The 15,460-nt window shown below is 42.6% G+C and overlaps 1 protein-coding gene across 4 annotated transcripts in view; it reads right to left on the bottom strand.

Moving 5' to 3' along the window:
• Positions 1-3,799: 3,799 nt before the first annotated feature.
• Positions 3,800-15,460, bottom strand: part of cdkal1 (CDK5 regulatory subunit associated protein 1-like 1) — a 314,438-nt gene continuing 302,777 nt past the window's right edge. For all 4 annotated transcript variants that reach the window (XM_053494246.1, XM_053494244.1, XM_053494247.1 and 1 more), the window contains exons 14-15: positions 14,644-14,808; positions 3,800-4,424 (exon numbers count right to left, since the gene is read on the bottom strand). In XM_053494246.1, the coding sequence (XP_053350221.1) occupies positions 4,263-4,424; positions 14,644-14,808 (327 nt within the window). In that variant the 3' untranslated portion in view covers positions 3,800-4,262. The remainder of the gene's footprint in view (positions 4,425-14,643; positions 14,809-15,460) is intronic.

Genomic DNA, 15,460 nt, shown 5'->3' with positions numbered 1-15,460 from the left:
CTCAGGTTGAGGAGCAGCTCAGTACTCCGACCATGCTGAAGAAACGGTGTAACTTTTACAATACTCTGACACTGGAGACTCCTTCCATAGTATTACACATTAAATGTCACAATATCAATGATTACATTTAAATTACATTCATGAAAGAGTGTCTGCTGTTACCATGGAAAATTATTAATTTAAACTGTTGTCCCAGGTTCAGGTTTGGGCCGGGGACCTACAAGCTTTTTAACATCGCAGTCTACAGTATAATCTGATCAGTGACCAAACCGCCACAGAGACATTCTGCTCACAAATGATCTGACTATCTACTCAAGACTGTAAGAAGACAAACAAACGTGTCAACTTGATTAAAGTCAAAAACATAATCTGAAATGGACGCAAGGGACCAGTGCGCGCTCTCTTTTTCGACAAATCCCGCTAAGCGAAGAGTGTGCACGGATTAGATAAACAGGCCGGAGACTCCAATCTGAGACACGAGGGCCACCCGGCTGAAAACCACCACACACACACTTATTCCCGTGCCAAGACATTTCCCTACAGAGCCAACCGCTGTAGCACTAAACACACACACACACACACACAGATTCCCACAGAGGAACAGACAGGAAGCGACACATTTAAAGTAAATGTATTGGCTGCACTCAGTAATGCGATTTTTGCGTGTGGTGAGAGGAGATGCTTCTCATTTGCAATCTTGACTCTTCTGCTCTTATTAGAGCAAACCGAATACATTTGTGCTTCATGGAAAGCACTTCGGTTATTGACGCCCACAGCGAGAACACTTTCGCAGGAAAGCCAAGAACCGATTATTCCCAAACTCTTCCCTGATTATACCAATTACAGTAAACGAATCAGATTGACAAATTCTTTTTTCCTTCGCGGATGAGTCGCGCTGTGAATGTTTTCGCTCTTGAAGTTTCTAAGTTTCTTTTGGCTTCATATAAGATGTAGGCTTTTGCGATTCTTTGCTTTGCTTTTCCAAATTGTCCGCTAGTTTCCAGTTTTGTTGGAGCTCCAGACCCAGGCCCTGATCTCCAGGGTACGATCCATGCTTGCGTGCCCATCGTGGATGGAGTGCACACACACACACACACACACACACACACACACTCTTCATTTACTGTAAAGATAAAACATGAACCTGACGAGCACCTATAAAAACCAGACCTGAGAAGCAAGCTTTGTTTATGAGCTCACGTCCCTGAGGGAGAATTTGACACAGCGCTATTTGCAGGAATGAACTTTCAGCACCTCCAATAAGCCGGCGAGCTGGCAGCGGTGAAGCTCCGAGTCATCTCCAGATCACAGCCTCAATTTTTTTTTCTCCGCCCAAAAGCCAGTCTCAGACTTTATGCATAATGTATGTGAATCTTCTTCAGCTGCAATAAACGCCGAGCTGCCCTCCTGGTACAGAACAATTCCCCTTTTTGCCGTGTTTACCGAGAACAAATAGCGTTTTTATATTCACTTGCACGCAGACATTGACCCGTCAATCTGTCCCGACTCGTTCCCCGCCGGAGCAACGTTTTTGGCGAAGCTGCCAATTAAACAGCAATCTCGGCAGCGCAGCAGGAGGAAGGGAGGGAAGTGGACCCCTGGAAAGATGCGGAAATCTGTCGCGTGCCGCCTGGCAGCAGGGGAAGATTGTTTGTTTAAAATTAATTGACAACATGCCTGGAGGTCTCGGATGCGACACGCTGTCATTCAGAGGCAAACAAGCGCGCAGGGCCTAAGCACTCATTAAGTATGGACACGAGCCATCAAAGACTGATGAGCAGCCTGTCAGTCGGAGAGCCTCGTCATCCCGGGCTCTTACTTCAAGTCATACTGGCATTCCTGAACGTTCTAACTTATTCCTGTTTTCCCTCGTGCCACTTCACATAATCCCAGTGGACGCGGATCAGGGGTTTCCATTCGAGACAGACGTCCCTGTTCAGTGATGCTCTCTGACAGCGGGAAGTTCTGGGATCCTCCAGAGACGCCTCACGTCGACAAACAGATGAACTAGAGAGGCTGAGGAACAAATCCCAAGGTGTGGGATAGACAGAAGCACCTGGTGAGCACAGATTTTGGTGTTAAAAGTGGTATAGCTTCAGAAAAACAAGTTAAGAGCCCATCACCGTTGACTTATAGCCTAGTTTCTTTCTTTTAAAAGAAGACTCAGAGTCATTTGCATTTTAGCCAACCTGACCAAAGAATCCAGGCACTGTCCATTCCATAATCCCCCCTATTATATTCTTTACAATGTATATTATACAAGAAATGGTTTTGTACATCATAGACTATACACTATATGATTGTTTGGTGGAAATCTATTCAATTTTATTCTGAAATTTTGCTTAAAAACAAGGGTTGGCCAGCATTCAGAGCTCCCACCATAGCGGCCTGGGTTCGACTCCCAGCAAACCTGCGCCAAATCCAAATAACCTAACCTGGCGATCCGCTGTGGTGACCCGACAAATTGGAGTGGTTAGAACAAGAAGATAGCTTGCTTTTAAGCACCGTAATTCATGCTTTTAGGCGAGCAGGGTGTAAGTCCTGTCCCATTCAGTCTCCATTATTGCTTGATTTGTAAGGTAGAGTTTTCACCTATCTTGCTTTTTGTCTTCTCCTCCAGAGTGCAAAAAAAACTCTGCGTCAGCTCCCTTGTGATGTAGCTTTTACTGTGCAACACACACATGAACTTCATTCCTCAGCACATCCCTAAACAATCAAGACGCTCGCAGACATCCAAGATCCTTTAAATAAATCTGCATCATGGTAATAATTTACTTGTCCTTCAAACCTAATAGATTTCGAGACTAAGATTTAACTGAGATAAAATCTTTCCCCATCATGGGAAAGCGAATCATTTTGAATCCACCACATTTTGCTCGAATCCAGGAAGTCTGCACATTGTATGCAGTAGGACGCGTCTGATTTGTCGTGAGACGCTAACTGCACTGCCATATTTGAAGTCATTCTCAAATTGTATTATAAAAATAATTACAAACATAAGAGAGAAAAGAGAAGGAACTGGACCAGACAATGCTTTCAAGATTAGATCTTTTGTTGCTTTTTCATTATTTAAAGCATCTGGTTCTTCAGATTCTTCACTACCATGGCTCCGACTGACGAACTTTCAAGACCTTGACCATCAAGTTCCGGAACATCTCTGCAGGCAGTGCTGCGGGACATTCCTAATGATGGAGCATAAGAGCATAAGATGTGTACCTTGCTGAAACAGGCAGCAAATTTGGTAGGAACTCAGAGGATTTCAGCAAACTTGGTTCATCAAGCAAAACAGTATCCATGTGATTCCCAGGTGAGGAATACGCCATTTTTTCTTTTTTTTTTTACAAACTGATATCGAAATGGGGTCGACGCACCACCATTTTGTCTCTACAGGAAGCTGTGGAGAACATTCAGTATCCTTAATTATGTACTGTTTTGTTCCTCTAATTTAGGATAGCTGATGTGCTCCATGCCCATGAACACAATGGTATTTATAATAAACACTTAACGTTAGGAATGTTGTGACTTTTTTTTTTTTTTTTTTTTTTTTTTTTTTTAAGTCTTGACATGTAAGCAGGTACACAGGTGATCTTCTGGAGCTGACCGAACCACAGCTCCATATATAACCAGTATTCAGGCTCATTCCTCAGCACTGAACTGTATCAGATATTTCCACCGCTCCTCATTCTGGATAACTTTAAAGCATTTATGGTTATAATGTCAATTTTTTGAAGAAAAAACGAAACAAAAAAAAAACAAAAACAAAAAACAATAATGATAATAAATTCCATGAGACAGCGAGGAGAGTGTGCTGAGTTTTGTTTAATAAGGTTGAACTGAGATGTTGAACACAGATAAAGCCAAAGAAAAAAAAGGCTTTAAAAGCAAAATAAAATCCAAATTAAAAACCGAACAGAACTCAAACGCGTTTTCCGCATGTCCTTGTAGCTTGATTTTTAAAATGTGTGCCTTCAATAGATTATAAAAAAAACAACCTTTCTGCTAGTTGAATACAGATTTGAAAAAAAGAGGAAAAAGATGACAGAATGCTTTTCTGCGCTGAAGGCAAACTTTACAATAAATAGTAAAATCCTTTGAGTTATTTCAGCCAAACTCAAAAGCTCATGAAACACATTCCCTCTGTTTGACCTTAACTCACAGACGCTTCGCAGATATGTGACGCTTGGCAGATCTCGCCGTTCTCTCTCTCTCTCTCACACACACACACACACTCTCGACACAATACGCCGGGCTCTGTTTCAATGTCACTGAAGTTTCTCGAAGATGAAAACCACTACAATAGCCAGGAGAGCCAATCCCACCGAGAGCAGCTTGAGTCCTTGACCGTCTGAGTTCCATGAGGAAGCGATCGAGGCTGCGGGCGTCAGGGTGGAGCGGACGCCATTTTCACCTGAAGCTTTGAGTTTCTGTGGAAAAAAACAAAAAATTGGAAAAGTGCTTTAAAATCAAAGCTTTACATTTAATGTTTGTGCTCATGAGAGACTACAAAGCCTTCATCATCATTATCATCATCATCATCACTGGCTTCCAAACCAAGAACATACAAAATAATGAAATGAACATGACCATAGCCTCCCTTCTACTCAACATGTTGATTTAATTCATGGCGCAATGTTCAGTTTTCATAGTGTACATCCTATTGTGTTGTGTGTGTGTGTGTGTGTGTGTGTGTGTGTGTGTGTGTGTGTGTTTATTGAGGATTGTGGCGCCTTGTAGGTGCACTACCGTCATTTCTGTGTCTTCCGGATACACACGGTAAACTATTGAGTTTATTAGGTCGAGTGATGTTTATAGCCACGCCCACCTCGAAGAAATAAGCGCGATATACATCCAAAAAAGCGCTGGACGCTGTGATGTAATCCGGCACAGAACTGCTCATAACTTCACTTTCACTCAACATTTTGATTTCATTTCATTTATTTATACTCCAGTCAAACTTCATTAGAGATCTAAGGACTGCAAACGTTTCATTAAATTCTGTCCAGACAGTTTTGAGTGATGCTGTGAGTGACAAAATCTGGCTAGACATACAGACAGACAGACATACAGACAGACAGATAGACAGAAAATGTTTCTGAGACGGACTTTTGGTCCTCCAGTGTATGAAACGTAAAGATATCACTGAAAGAGCGACTTCGGACCCAATGTACAGACTTTTTTTATGCAGTCCATGAAACTTGAACAAAGTTTCTGTTTTAAGAAAGAAAGGTTGATCATACAGCCTACGTTGCACAAACATTTAGCATATGGATTTACGATGAGGGAAAAAATATATATATATATTTTACCAGTTAGCCGTTTCGTGAGCACATGGCTGAATTTTCACTGCAGCTTATTGTGTTTAAATGCTTCCTAAAAATCAAATAAAGAAAACCGTGTACAATCAGTTTCCTAATATCATTATCCCTCTAACATCCTCGCATGTAGATTTGGACTAATTTATATTTCCACAGTCAATGTTTCCATCCTGTTTTTTTTTCTCCATATTTTAGCTGAAAAACCAAACATTAAATGTTGAGTCAACGGGTTGGGCACTTCTAATACAGCTGTTATTATTTCTTGATTGTTATTAATATTTTTGATTTTTACATTGTGGAACAAAACTCATGACATGAAAAGTAGGAAAGAACGCACATGCCGTATGATAATTATTAAAAAACAAACACCGTCCCATCACTACTTTCAGGCATGAAGCTCGGGTCCATTGGGAAAACTGCTAGAACTTGTCCAGGCTCTTTGAGCGCAGTCTCAAAAACCATCATGCACCCTGGAGAACCTGTCTGATACGAACCCTCCCAGGAAAGGAATCCCAGGACTTACCTCTGCTGCGGAGAAGAAGCTGGTTTAGAGTTCCCAGCCTCTAAATCCACCAGTGAAGCACCCAGAGCTCCTCAGATCAGAGCCTACATGCACAAGAGCTCCAGAGCAGAAACATCTCATCTACTCAGAGGAGATCATTATATTTTGGATGCATTTCTTACGACGTAAACAATAATAAAAGTAAGCCAAGTGAATTCAGAGGTGAGGCTGGGAGTGTAGCGTCGTCTAATGTTAGTCAAACACGCATTCACAGATTTGATTTGATTTGAATGAATTCAAAATGTTCTGTGTTCACCGTGACGAACAGCGAGAGTCCGTTCAGGGGCATGCGAGATGGGTGGAAAAGGGGCGGGACTAACCGAGATCTACTTTAATTGTTAACAGTGAAGGTACATACAAGGGTCGTTCAGGTCAAAGCAGGACTTTTGAATAACAGAAAACAGTTCTGAGTCCCTTTGTTTCTCCATATGATCAACTGATACACTAATGCACTTATCCCAGTGTTTCACTAGAGCTTGGACACCATCAAAATAGAAAGTTCTCGCAGGACACCAGAGCCACTGCCTGTTTCATTCAAGTCTGATACACCGGCCTCCCAGGAACTCCTTTAATGTCACAAATGTGGAAATGTCCTGGAGCGAGGTCAGGTCTGTAGGGTGTGGCAGTAACTCCCAGCTGAGTTCCTGTAATGTGGAAGTGGTGTTGGTGAATGAGTGTGTGTACATTTCACACACACACACACACACACACACACATGCATATCTTCTGCAAGCTGGCAGCAAGGTTTCCTGGAGTTACACTCTCTGAATGTTCACAGGAACGACTGCAGTGGGCTCCAATACACCTCGGCCGGGTCTTCATTCCATCTTCATTCATGGACCTGCGGCCTACTTTAAGACATTCGCATCATTTAAATGTTTTACTGCAGCTAAGAGTCTCATCACCGTACTCTGCTTGAAGTCTTCTGTAAATGTCAGTGGGTTTCTTTCATTCTTTTATTATTCTGCTCATGAGACGCCAAGTCCCGAATTATATTGACATCTTGAATGCCATTTGTAAAATAATTCACAATATAATCAGGACATCATGACAGGGTTTTATAAGAGTAAAACGATCGGCAGGGTAGGTGTTCCAGTCTCTCATCTTCCTGCGCCAGGGTATTGACTCCAACTATTGACTCTAAACTGCCCTTAGCTGTGAATGAACTGTCGGTGGTTAAGGTGCAGCACTCGGTTCCTCTTGACCTTGTCCTTCCTCTTGCCAGACAGTAAAGCTAACACCTGTCTGATGGTGATCTCCTCAACAAACATCTCTAGCTCTAGATCCATCACCGTGTCCCTGATGGTAAACGACCCATGGCTTTTGCGGCCAAAGATTGAGCGCATGCTCTTCCGCGGACTCGTTCTCTCTGTAAAATGACCAGCCGTGGGACTCTGATCTTTCATAATGCGCTCGGTCGTTAAAGCCTCGTTTAAAACGAGCAGTGTAATGGAGAGGCATCTCCCGGCAGGACGGCCGTGACAGCCGGCCCGATAATATGTTCATTTACAGCGTGGGGGTGAAAAGGAGGGGTTCGGCTGCTATTAGAGATAGAGGATCAATCCCAAACGACCTTTTTATGAGCTCAATATTTCACCCGTACGACGGAGGCGACTGTAATGTGCTGCAGGTGGAGATATGCATCACGAGATCACTGCTTTGATGTTCACCGTTTATCTGCATCGAAGTCAGGAACCGGAGAAAACCAGAGGAAATGTTCTCGAGGCCGCCCTCTGGCTATTAACCTAAGAAATTGAAAGATGACATGGAGATGTTTTAACCAACCGTTTCACCTAGAAACCAGGCTTGTAGATGCGCTAAACGATAGGGTCTTTATGTTTAGACCCTTCAGTCCTGCTGAAATTGATATGGAGCATAAGAAGGTAAAATTCTGACCAGTTCTGATCAGGGAAGAAGAGAGATCAGTGGGGTGGAGAAAAAAAAAAGGGTGTGAGCGTCAAGAAACAGGGAAGAAAAAAGAAACTACATAAAGGACGTCAAATTTAACTTTACTTGACAATGCCGGTAATCAAGCTCAACTGTCCTGGTGCAAGCTTTCATCACACAAATATGTCTCGAGTCTTAATAATAAAAAAACAAAAAAAACAAAACAGATGTTGGTGAAGCAAACAAGTGTTTGGAATGTGACCTGTCCTCCACGTTTTATTGATCTTGTTAACGAGGTACTGCCCGTGCGTGTGACTGTGCCATGACGTCCACTTTTCAGTCTCGCACAATCCGCACTTGGATAAATCGCCTCTTTGTGCTGGTGATCTCAGCCTCAGCTGCTTTAACCAGACAAGAAGATTCAAATGCAAAAGCTCTTCTGGTTCCAGCAGTGAATGTTCCAGGGTTGTTAAGTTCTCCACCACAGGCAGAACCCAAGAACTGTCTTGAGTGTAATTTTATTACATGTGTACCTGCATGCACTTGTTTTTAAGAAGGAGGAAAAAGAAAGCGTGTTGATCTCCAGCCCGGGCAGCAGCTGAGCGAGAAGTCCATGTTTTTGCATGAAAAAGCAGACTTTCATGTGGTCAGGGGGGCGGGAGAGCAGGAGGGGCAGGAGGGCAATTCCCACTTCAGTAATAGTATAATAGAGCAGCAGGGGAGCTGATAGAGAGAAATGATATATCCTCAGAGCGGAGAGGTTATGAAGGAGAGAGCGCTGGGGAACCCCAGTCGAGTGCATTAAAGCCTTTCCACTTTCCTTAGTTTGATTTATTGTACGCAGAAGCCGAGAAGTCTGTTCGACGCCGAAAGCCTTCAGACGCACCACCGTTCGCTGGAGCAACCTGAGCATCCTTAATTTGGACAAAAACGTACCTGCAGGTTCCTACAGCTGGGTCCTTGTACACCTAAAAGGCAGCTCCTCCTTTGCGTTTTATCTCCGGTGGCCTGCCGTGTCACTCGCACTAGAAGCACATGGTGATGTACGTACACAGGCAGTCCATCAGGCGCTAACGGACATCTTTCGTCCATTAAGTCGTCTTGTCTCTCTAGCAGCTAGCCAGCGATCACAGATACGGCTCATTAATTTTAGCTCACTTGTAAACAAAAAAAAAAAAAAAAAAGGAGAAACCCATCTTTTTTTTTTTTTTTACATGTAAAAACCAAAAAGCGAAGGAACTCCATGTACGCGGCCCGCAGTGGGTTTGTGGCTGGAGGGCGAAATCACAAAGCCACTGTACACGCCGAAGCGTAACTACAAACTCAACGCAGGTCATCTACACGTCTTCCCGGGACACGTCTCCCCTCATAACCGAGAAAACATTAATGTACAGTACAGACGTTAATCTGAAGAGTTCCTCAGGTCAAGCAGACGGCTTGTCTCTCTCTCTCTCTCTCTCTGATGAATGTGAGGACGAGTGACCGTCGGTATCTGACTCTCGTCCAGACGCATCATTGATCCGTGTCTGAATCTACAGCAACAATGCTGCAGCGCCCGCTTACACACACATACACACACACACACACACATACACACACCACATCACACACTGTCGATGCCTCACAGAGCCGTGTCTCTGAGCTTCCACACCATCAGAGTCCCATCACATCCCACTGAAACAAAAGACAACGTGTCTTTCCGAAAAAACATGAGAATCTGGTCATCGAATCAGAATCGAACGTGTTAAACAGGAAGCCACTTGATTGGGCGGGGTTGGGGGGGGGGGGTTATGTTATTTATAATGTAATTAATATTTTATAATTGTTTTGGCAATAATGTAATATTTTGGTTTACATTCATGCCAATAAGACAGACAGTAAAGAAGAGAGAAAAAAGAAGAATAAAGGAGACAGAGAGCAATATATAGAGAAAAAAACTGAAAGACATCAAAAGCAAAACAAATTAAAAAAGAGAATGGAAGAGGAAAGAGATAGAGCGAGAGAGAGAGAAACCCACAGACCGAAAGAGGGATGGAGAGAGAGAGAGAGAGGAAGGGCAGTGATGCTGTAACTGTAAACTACAAAACACCTGTACATTTACATACATCATTTACACACACTTTTAATATACATCTCTCCATCCCTCCCTCCCTCACTGTCCCTCCCTCCCTTCCTCGATGTCTGTCTCTCTATCTCCCTCCCTCCCTAACTGTCTCTCTCTCTCCCTCCCTCCCTCTCTCCCTACAGTTACAGTTTTCCTGGTACTGGAGACTCCTTCCCTACAGAAACGCTCCTAACGTCCCTGTAAACCAGTTGTTGCTACGGAAACCATAACTGATCAATCAGAATCCGAAACTCGATGGTGCTGCTGTATAAATAAATAATAATAAATGATAATAACGAGACTCTCTGAAGAAAACTGGAACTGAAGTGTGCGAGAGAGCGAGAGAGAGAGAGAGAGATCTATGAGATCGTTTATCACTAAGTATTTGCCCCCTCTGTGAGAAACGGGGATTGTTGTTCTCCCCTCTGCAGATAACGCAACCTCAAAGCAACAGACAGTAAGAGTTGCGTCGCCTCCTGTTTGTTTGTTTGTTTGTTGCTTGTTATATTTTTGGGAAATCGTTGACACGCAATTAGACGTAAACGCAGGACAGCGCCGTGAAAGCCGCGAGAGCTCAGAGTGCTGCGAGATCCCCCGCGGCTCAGATTAGCCGACCACATGGCGTCTGGACGAGAGGGACGACGCCACGACAACGCCGATGACGATGATGCAAAGGAACTGAAATATGAATGTGTAAATATAAACTCTCTCTCACACACACACACACACACACACACACACACAGGTGTCATTACATGCGTCTGCACTGCAGGAGAACAGGGCCGAGTAAACCAGGTCAGATTTTCAGGTTGTTCTGGACGAACACACACACACACACACACACACACACACACACAGGTGTGATTAGTTGGGGTTGTATTCAGTCTCTCCAGCGTCAGGAAGGTCACGACAGGCCACATACACACTAATGAGCATCCTACCTTGCGCGCGCACACACACACACACACACACACACACACACACACACACACACACACACAGTCTAAAGGATTTCTCAGACATGAAGGAATTTTGATTCTCTCGGTCTGTCTCGGTCTGTCTGTCTGTCTGTCTCTCTCTCTCTGTCTGTCTCTCTCTCTGTCTCTCTCTCTCTCTGTCTCTCTCTCTCTCTGTCTCTCTCTCTCTCTGTCTCTCTCTCTCTGTCTGTCTCCGGAAATATTGAAAATCTGGTCACATGATTAAAACAAATTCTGAAAGTTTTTTGTAGTGGACTGATAAATATTCCAAGTGCTATTTATTTATTTTTATATGTATTTGTTTACTCCCTGCTCTCTATTCATTTATTGATTTTTATGGTTTGATTGACGGGTATTTAGAGGCGGTTTTCCCGCGTAACGAAGCGCTCTCCCTGGGCTAACCCCGGCCCGGCGACGGCCGTCTCTCCACAGGCCTATTAAAAACTCATCCCTAATTCATTAAGAAGGACTTGCGCAGAAACGAGGAAGGAACAAATAAACGAGTGCGACACGACGTACTGTAGCTATCTTCAGGGAGAGCCAATTAGTTCTCGCTGACCCGTCGATTAACATGCAATTAACACCTCTAATTAAGCGTGAGCGGGAATAAATACATTAATAAGAGATAAACAAACCGATGCGCTGGCGGAAACGCAAACGGTGACACCTGAGGTCAGGAATGAGAGGGAGAAAATCTGTATCTCACACACACACACACACACACACTCAGTATCTGATCACTGTGCGGTTTGTTTAGGTTTAGGTTTTGCAAACACGCCTCTGTCGCCACCTGACACACGCTGCAGGACCGAGTCACTGATCAAACCTGAGCCTCGGCGTCTCGAAGCTGGAACATTGTCCAAGATGTCCTGAAGCATTAAGACTGGGGGACAAGTCGTCCCCTTTACTGGGGACAAAAGGTCTGAGTAATTAAAACACCCGAATTCAGTAATTAATTTAGCGATCCACGTGTAGTGTATATGACTTATAAAGGTTTAATGTGTCTCAGTGGCTCTGGTTTATGGAACGCGTATGGTGTACAGTATAAAGAGTCATGATTCATATTTATGTAAAGACTCATGATTCATAGATAGATAAATAAACAAACAAACAAACAAACAAACAAACCAAGACATTACCGATAAAGACTTATGAATTTGATTCATGTGGTTGGTAAGGACTCGTGATTCATTAGGACTCATAAGGCGTAGGTGATTCAGATGATTCATTAAGACTCCTGATTGACAGAGACTCATTATTCAGCTAATTTACTTGAATAATCGTCATGATAATATACACAAACACTTGATCGATAAAGACTCGTGTACGATGTAGAGCCATAATGCAGATGTACTGTATGAGGACTCGTGATTCGTCTCGACTCGTGCGGTTTATATGAAGCCCATGTGATTCAGGTGACTCTAAGAGTCATAATTCAGATGATTCATTACGACTCACGATTCATAATTCATAACTCAAGTATTTAAATAAACAATAATAAAGAAAAGGCCTGGGGGCTTCCGTTCACTGTTAGCCACGTTAGCGGTCTTATAATCATTAGTGACTTATTTTGTAACACAATGACAGCGTTAGGCCAAACTCATCAACAGTGTATTGTGTGTGTGTGTGTGTGTGTGTGTGTGTGTGTGTGTAAAAGACAGGATCACATGAGTGATTTGGGAATTACATGGCTGGCTTAACTGGCACTATTTTTCATTCTGATGGCTTATCTATAGCATGTGTGTTATTTTTCAGGGGGGTTGACACGCACACGCGCACACACGCACACGCACACACACACACACACACACAGTGGGGACATGGCGAATGATGCACCAGAATGTGATACACATTTTAATTTCACACTTCATCAGCTTTTATGGCCGGCCGTGTCAGAGAGAGACTCCGCGCACACGAGCAGCATCGCTCAGACACCGCCGCTAATTTCTCTAACCTCGCGCTAGCACGGCTTTTACAGCTACGCACCCTCCCTCCCTCCCTTCATTCCCTCGGAAGGGAGGATCAGAGTCCGCCCTACGCCGGGACCAAATGGAAGAGGAGTCGTGTTTCACCTCCGGCGGATCTCAGGGATAAATCACCTGTTTAATTTACATTCAGGCGTCGACACGCGCGCTTAACCAGAGCGACTTACAACAAGGGCTTCCAAGTTTCCGTCACTGGACAGGTCCTTACACTGGGTTACTAGATTATTACCTGAGTGCCATCAGTCACACACAGTTAGGACGGGGAAATCTTTATTATTATTATTATTATTATTATTATTTATTCATTCAACTCTGAGTTTATTATTCATTTTAAACCTCTGACTTTTATTAACGTCTCAACAGTTAACTCCTAAACCGATCCCAGACATAAATCGCAAAACTCATTAACAACTACCATCTTAATCCTAAACGACGGGTATAATCCAAAACCACAAGATTAATTCTAAATCCTAAACTTAATCTTAATCCAAAACCAAAAAATAAATAAATAAAATAAATAAATAAAATAATCCTAAACCAGAAGATTAATCACAAATTACAATCTTTCTTTCTAAATCTTAAACCACAATCTCAATAATAGTCCTCAAATTTAATCCAAAACCCTATGTTTAATCCCTAACCTCCAATATGAATTATATCTCCGTACAGAACATAATCCCAACCTACACTTAATCCTGAACCTCAAGTTTAATCTCAATCAAACCTTTAACAAGTTTAATCCTTTACTGTAATGCTAAACCTAAATATTAAATTTAATCCCAATCCTAATTCTAAAGTTTGACCTTAAACCTTCACAAGATTTTGAATCTCAGTGCTAAGTCTGTAAAAAAAACTAAAAACAAAAATTGAGCGTGAAATTAATCTTTAAACCTATTAGTTTGATCCTGAGTTTAAATTTACTCCAAATTTAATCCTAATCCTTTGGCGTATTTAAGCAGTCAGTTTAAACACTGAGCCTTTCATCTTAAATGAATAAAAAAATAAATAAATAATAAAAAAAGACTGCAAGACTGAATCTAACATTAAATCATTCCAGATTTAATTAATTCTAAACCTCTCAATTTTAATCCTAATTCAAAACTTTTTTAACATATGCCTAATCTGAAAGGTTTAGTCCTAACTAATGTACTTTATCAAAACCTTAAACCTTTCAAATGTAATATTAATACTTCCCCTAAACCCTTTAAAACACATCCAGTATTTTATCTCTAAATCTGAACCTTAAACTTAATGCTGAATGTCAGTTTAAATTTACCATAAAATGTTAATCCTGATCAAGTTTAATCTGAGTATTAGCATCCTGTAAATTTAACCTTAATCTGAATTTTGACTTTGATGTTAATCCTAGTCCTTCCAAACTTAATCCAAATGTCCATCCATGGCAAAGTACAAGCCTGCGTGCTAGTAACGAGAGGCGGGGCTTACTGTAAGAAGAGACGAGTGGAGACGGCTGCTGATTTAGGCGAATACAGAGTTTTATTTAAATAGATTTTAAACTGGAAAAATTAAACCATCATCATCATCATCACCACCAATACAAAAGAATAAGGATAAAAAAGGCCCTGTCTCTACTGAAAAGAGGAAGATGAGAGCGAGGGAGCGCTGAGACGAGTGTGTCTGGGTTTTATGGAGAGAGTAATGGAGTGGAACAGAGGAGTGAAATAAAGGCTGAGATGAGATCTAGTCCACTCAAACCCAGGGAGTGGGGACAGAGTGTGTGTGTGTGTGTGTGTGTGTGTGGTAATGTAGAAACCGTATGACAAGGTGACCGTGGCTCAGGCGACACACTGACCTGGCTGAGGCCGGATATCTCTCCCTTCTCTAGCGGCTGGCTGATGGATGGCGTGATGACCGTGCACTCGTCCGCCGGGCGACCTCGCATGAAGTGTTTCCCCGACTCGAAGACGTCCACCTCGATCATCTTCCCTTTGAACTCTGGCTTTTTAGGAACCAGGACCTGTAGAAGATGAAGGGATGAAAAAGTCTACAAGAGGAAGAAAAATTATACACTTCGGATTTCAGTCCACAGACAGACATCAAGTGGCATGTGGAGAGAATCTGTCCATCCATCCATCCATCCATCCATCCAACCATCCATCGGTCCAACCATCCATCCGTCCATATGTCCATCCCTCCAGAGCCACTGATGCTTAGAGATCTTTAACCAGCCATGCATCAAAATCATGCAGACGATAATTCCATCCATCCATCCATCCACCCCCTTCAGATTATGTGCAAAATTTCATTAAGATTATTAGATGAATCCATAACATCCATCTGTGTTTTTTCCATCTGAGATTATGTTCCCTTACCCCATACCATCCATCTATCCATCTATCTATTATTATTATTACTATTATGAGAACAGAATCTCTCCATCCATTTAAATCCATCCATTACAGGTTATGAACATAATGCGCCCATCAGCACAGATTATAATCTTTCTGTGCATGAACAGAAAATCAAACCACACTTTCATCCATCCATCCATCCATCCATCCATCCATCCCCTCCTCCAACCCATTGATAAGTCCAACCATCCATCTCTCATCTTTCCTCCCACTCATCAATCCTAAAACTCATCCATCCTTCCTCCCACTCATTAATCT

Source organism: Clarias gariepinus, chromosome 4, assembly GCF_024256425.1.
Source record: "Clarias gariepinus isolate MV-2021 ecotype Netherlands chromosome 4, CGAR_prim_01v2, whole genome shotgun sequence".
In the NCBI taxonomy this organism is placed as follows: Eukaryota; Metazoa; Chordata; class Actinopteri; order Siluriformes; family Clariidae; genus Clarias; species Clarias gariepinus.
This window is presented reverse-complemented; position numbering and strand designations above follow the sequence as displayed.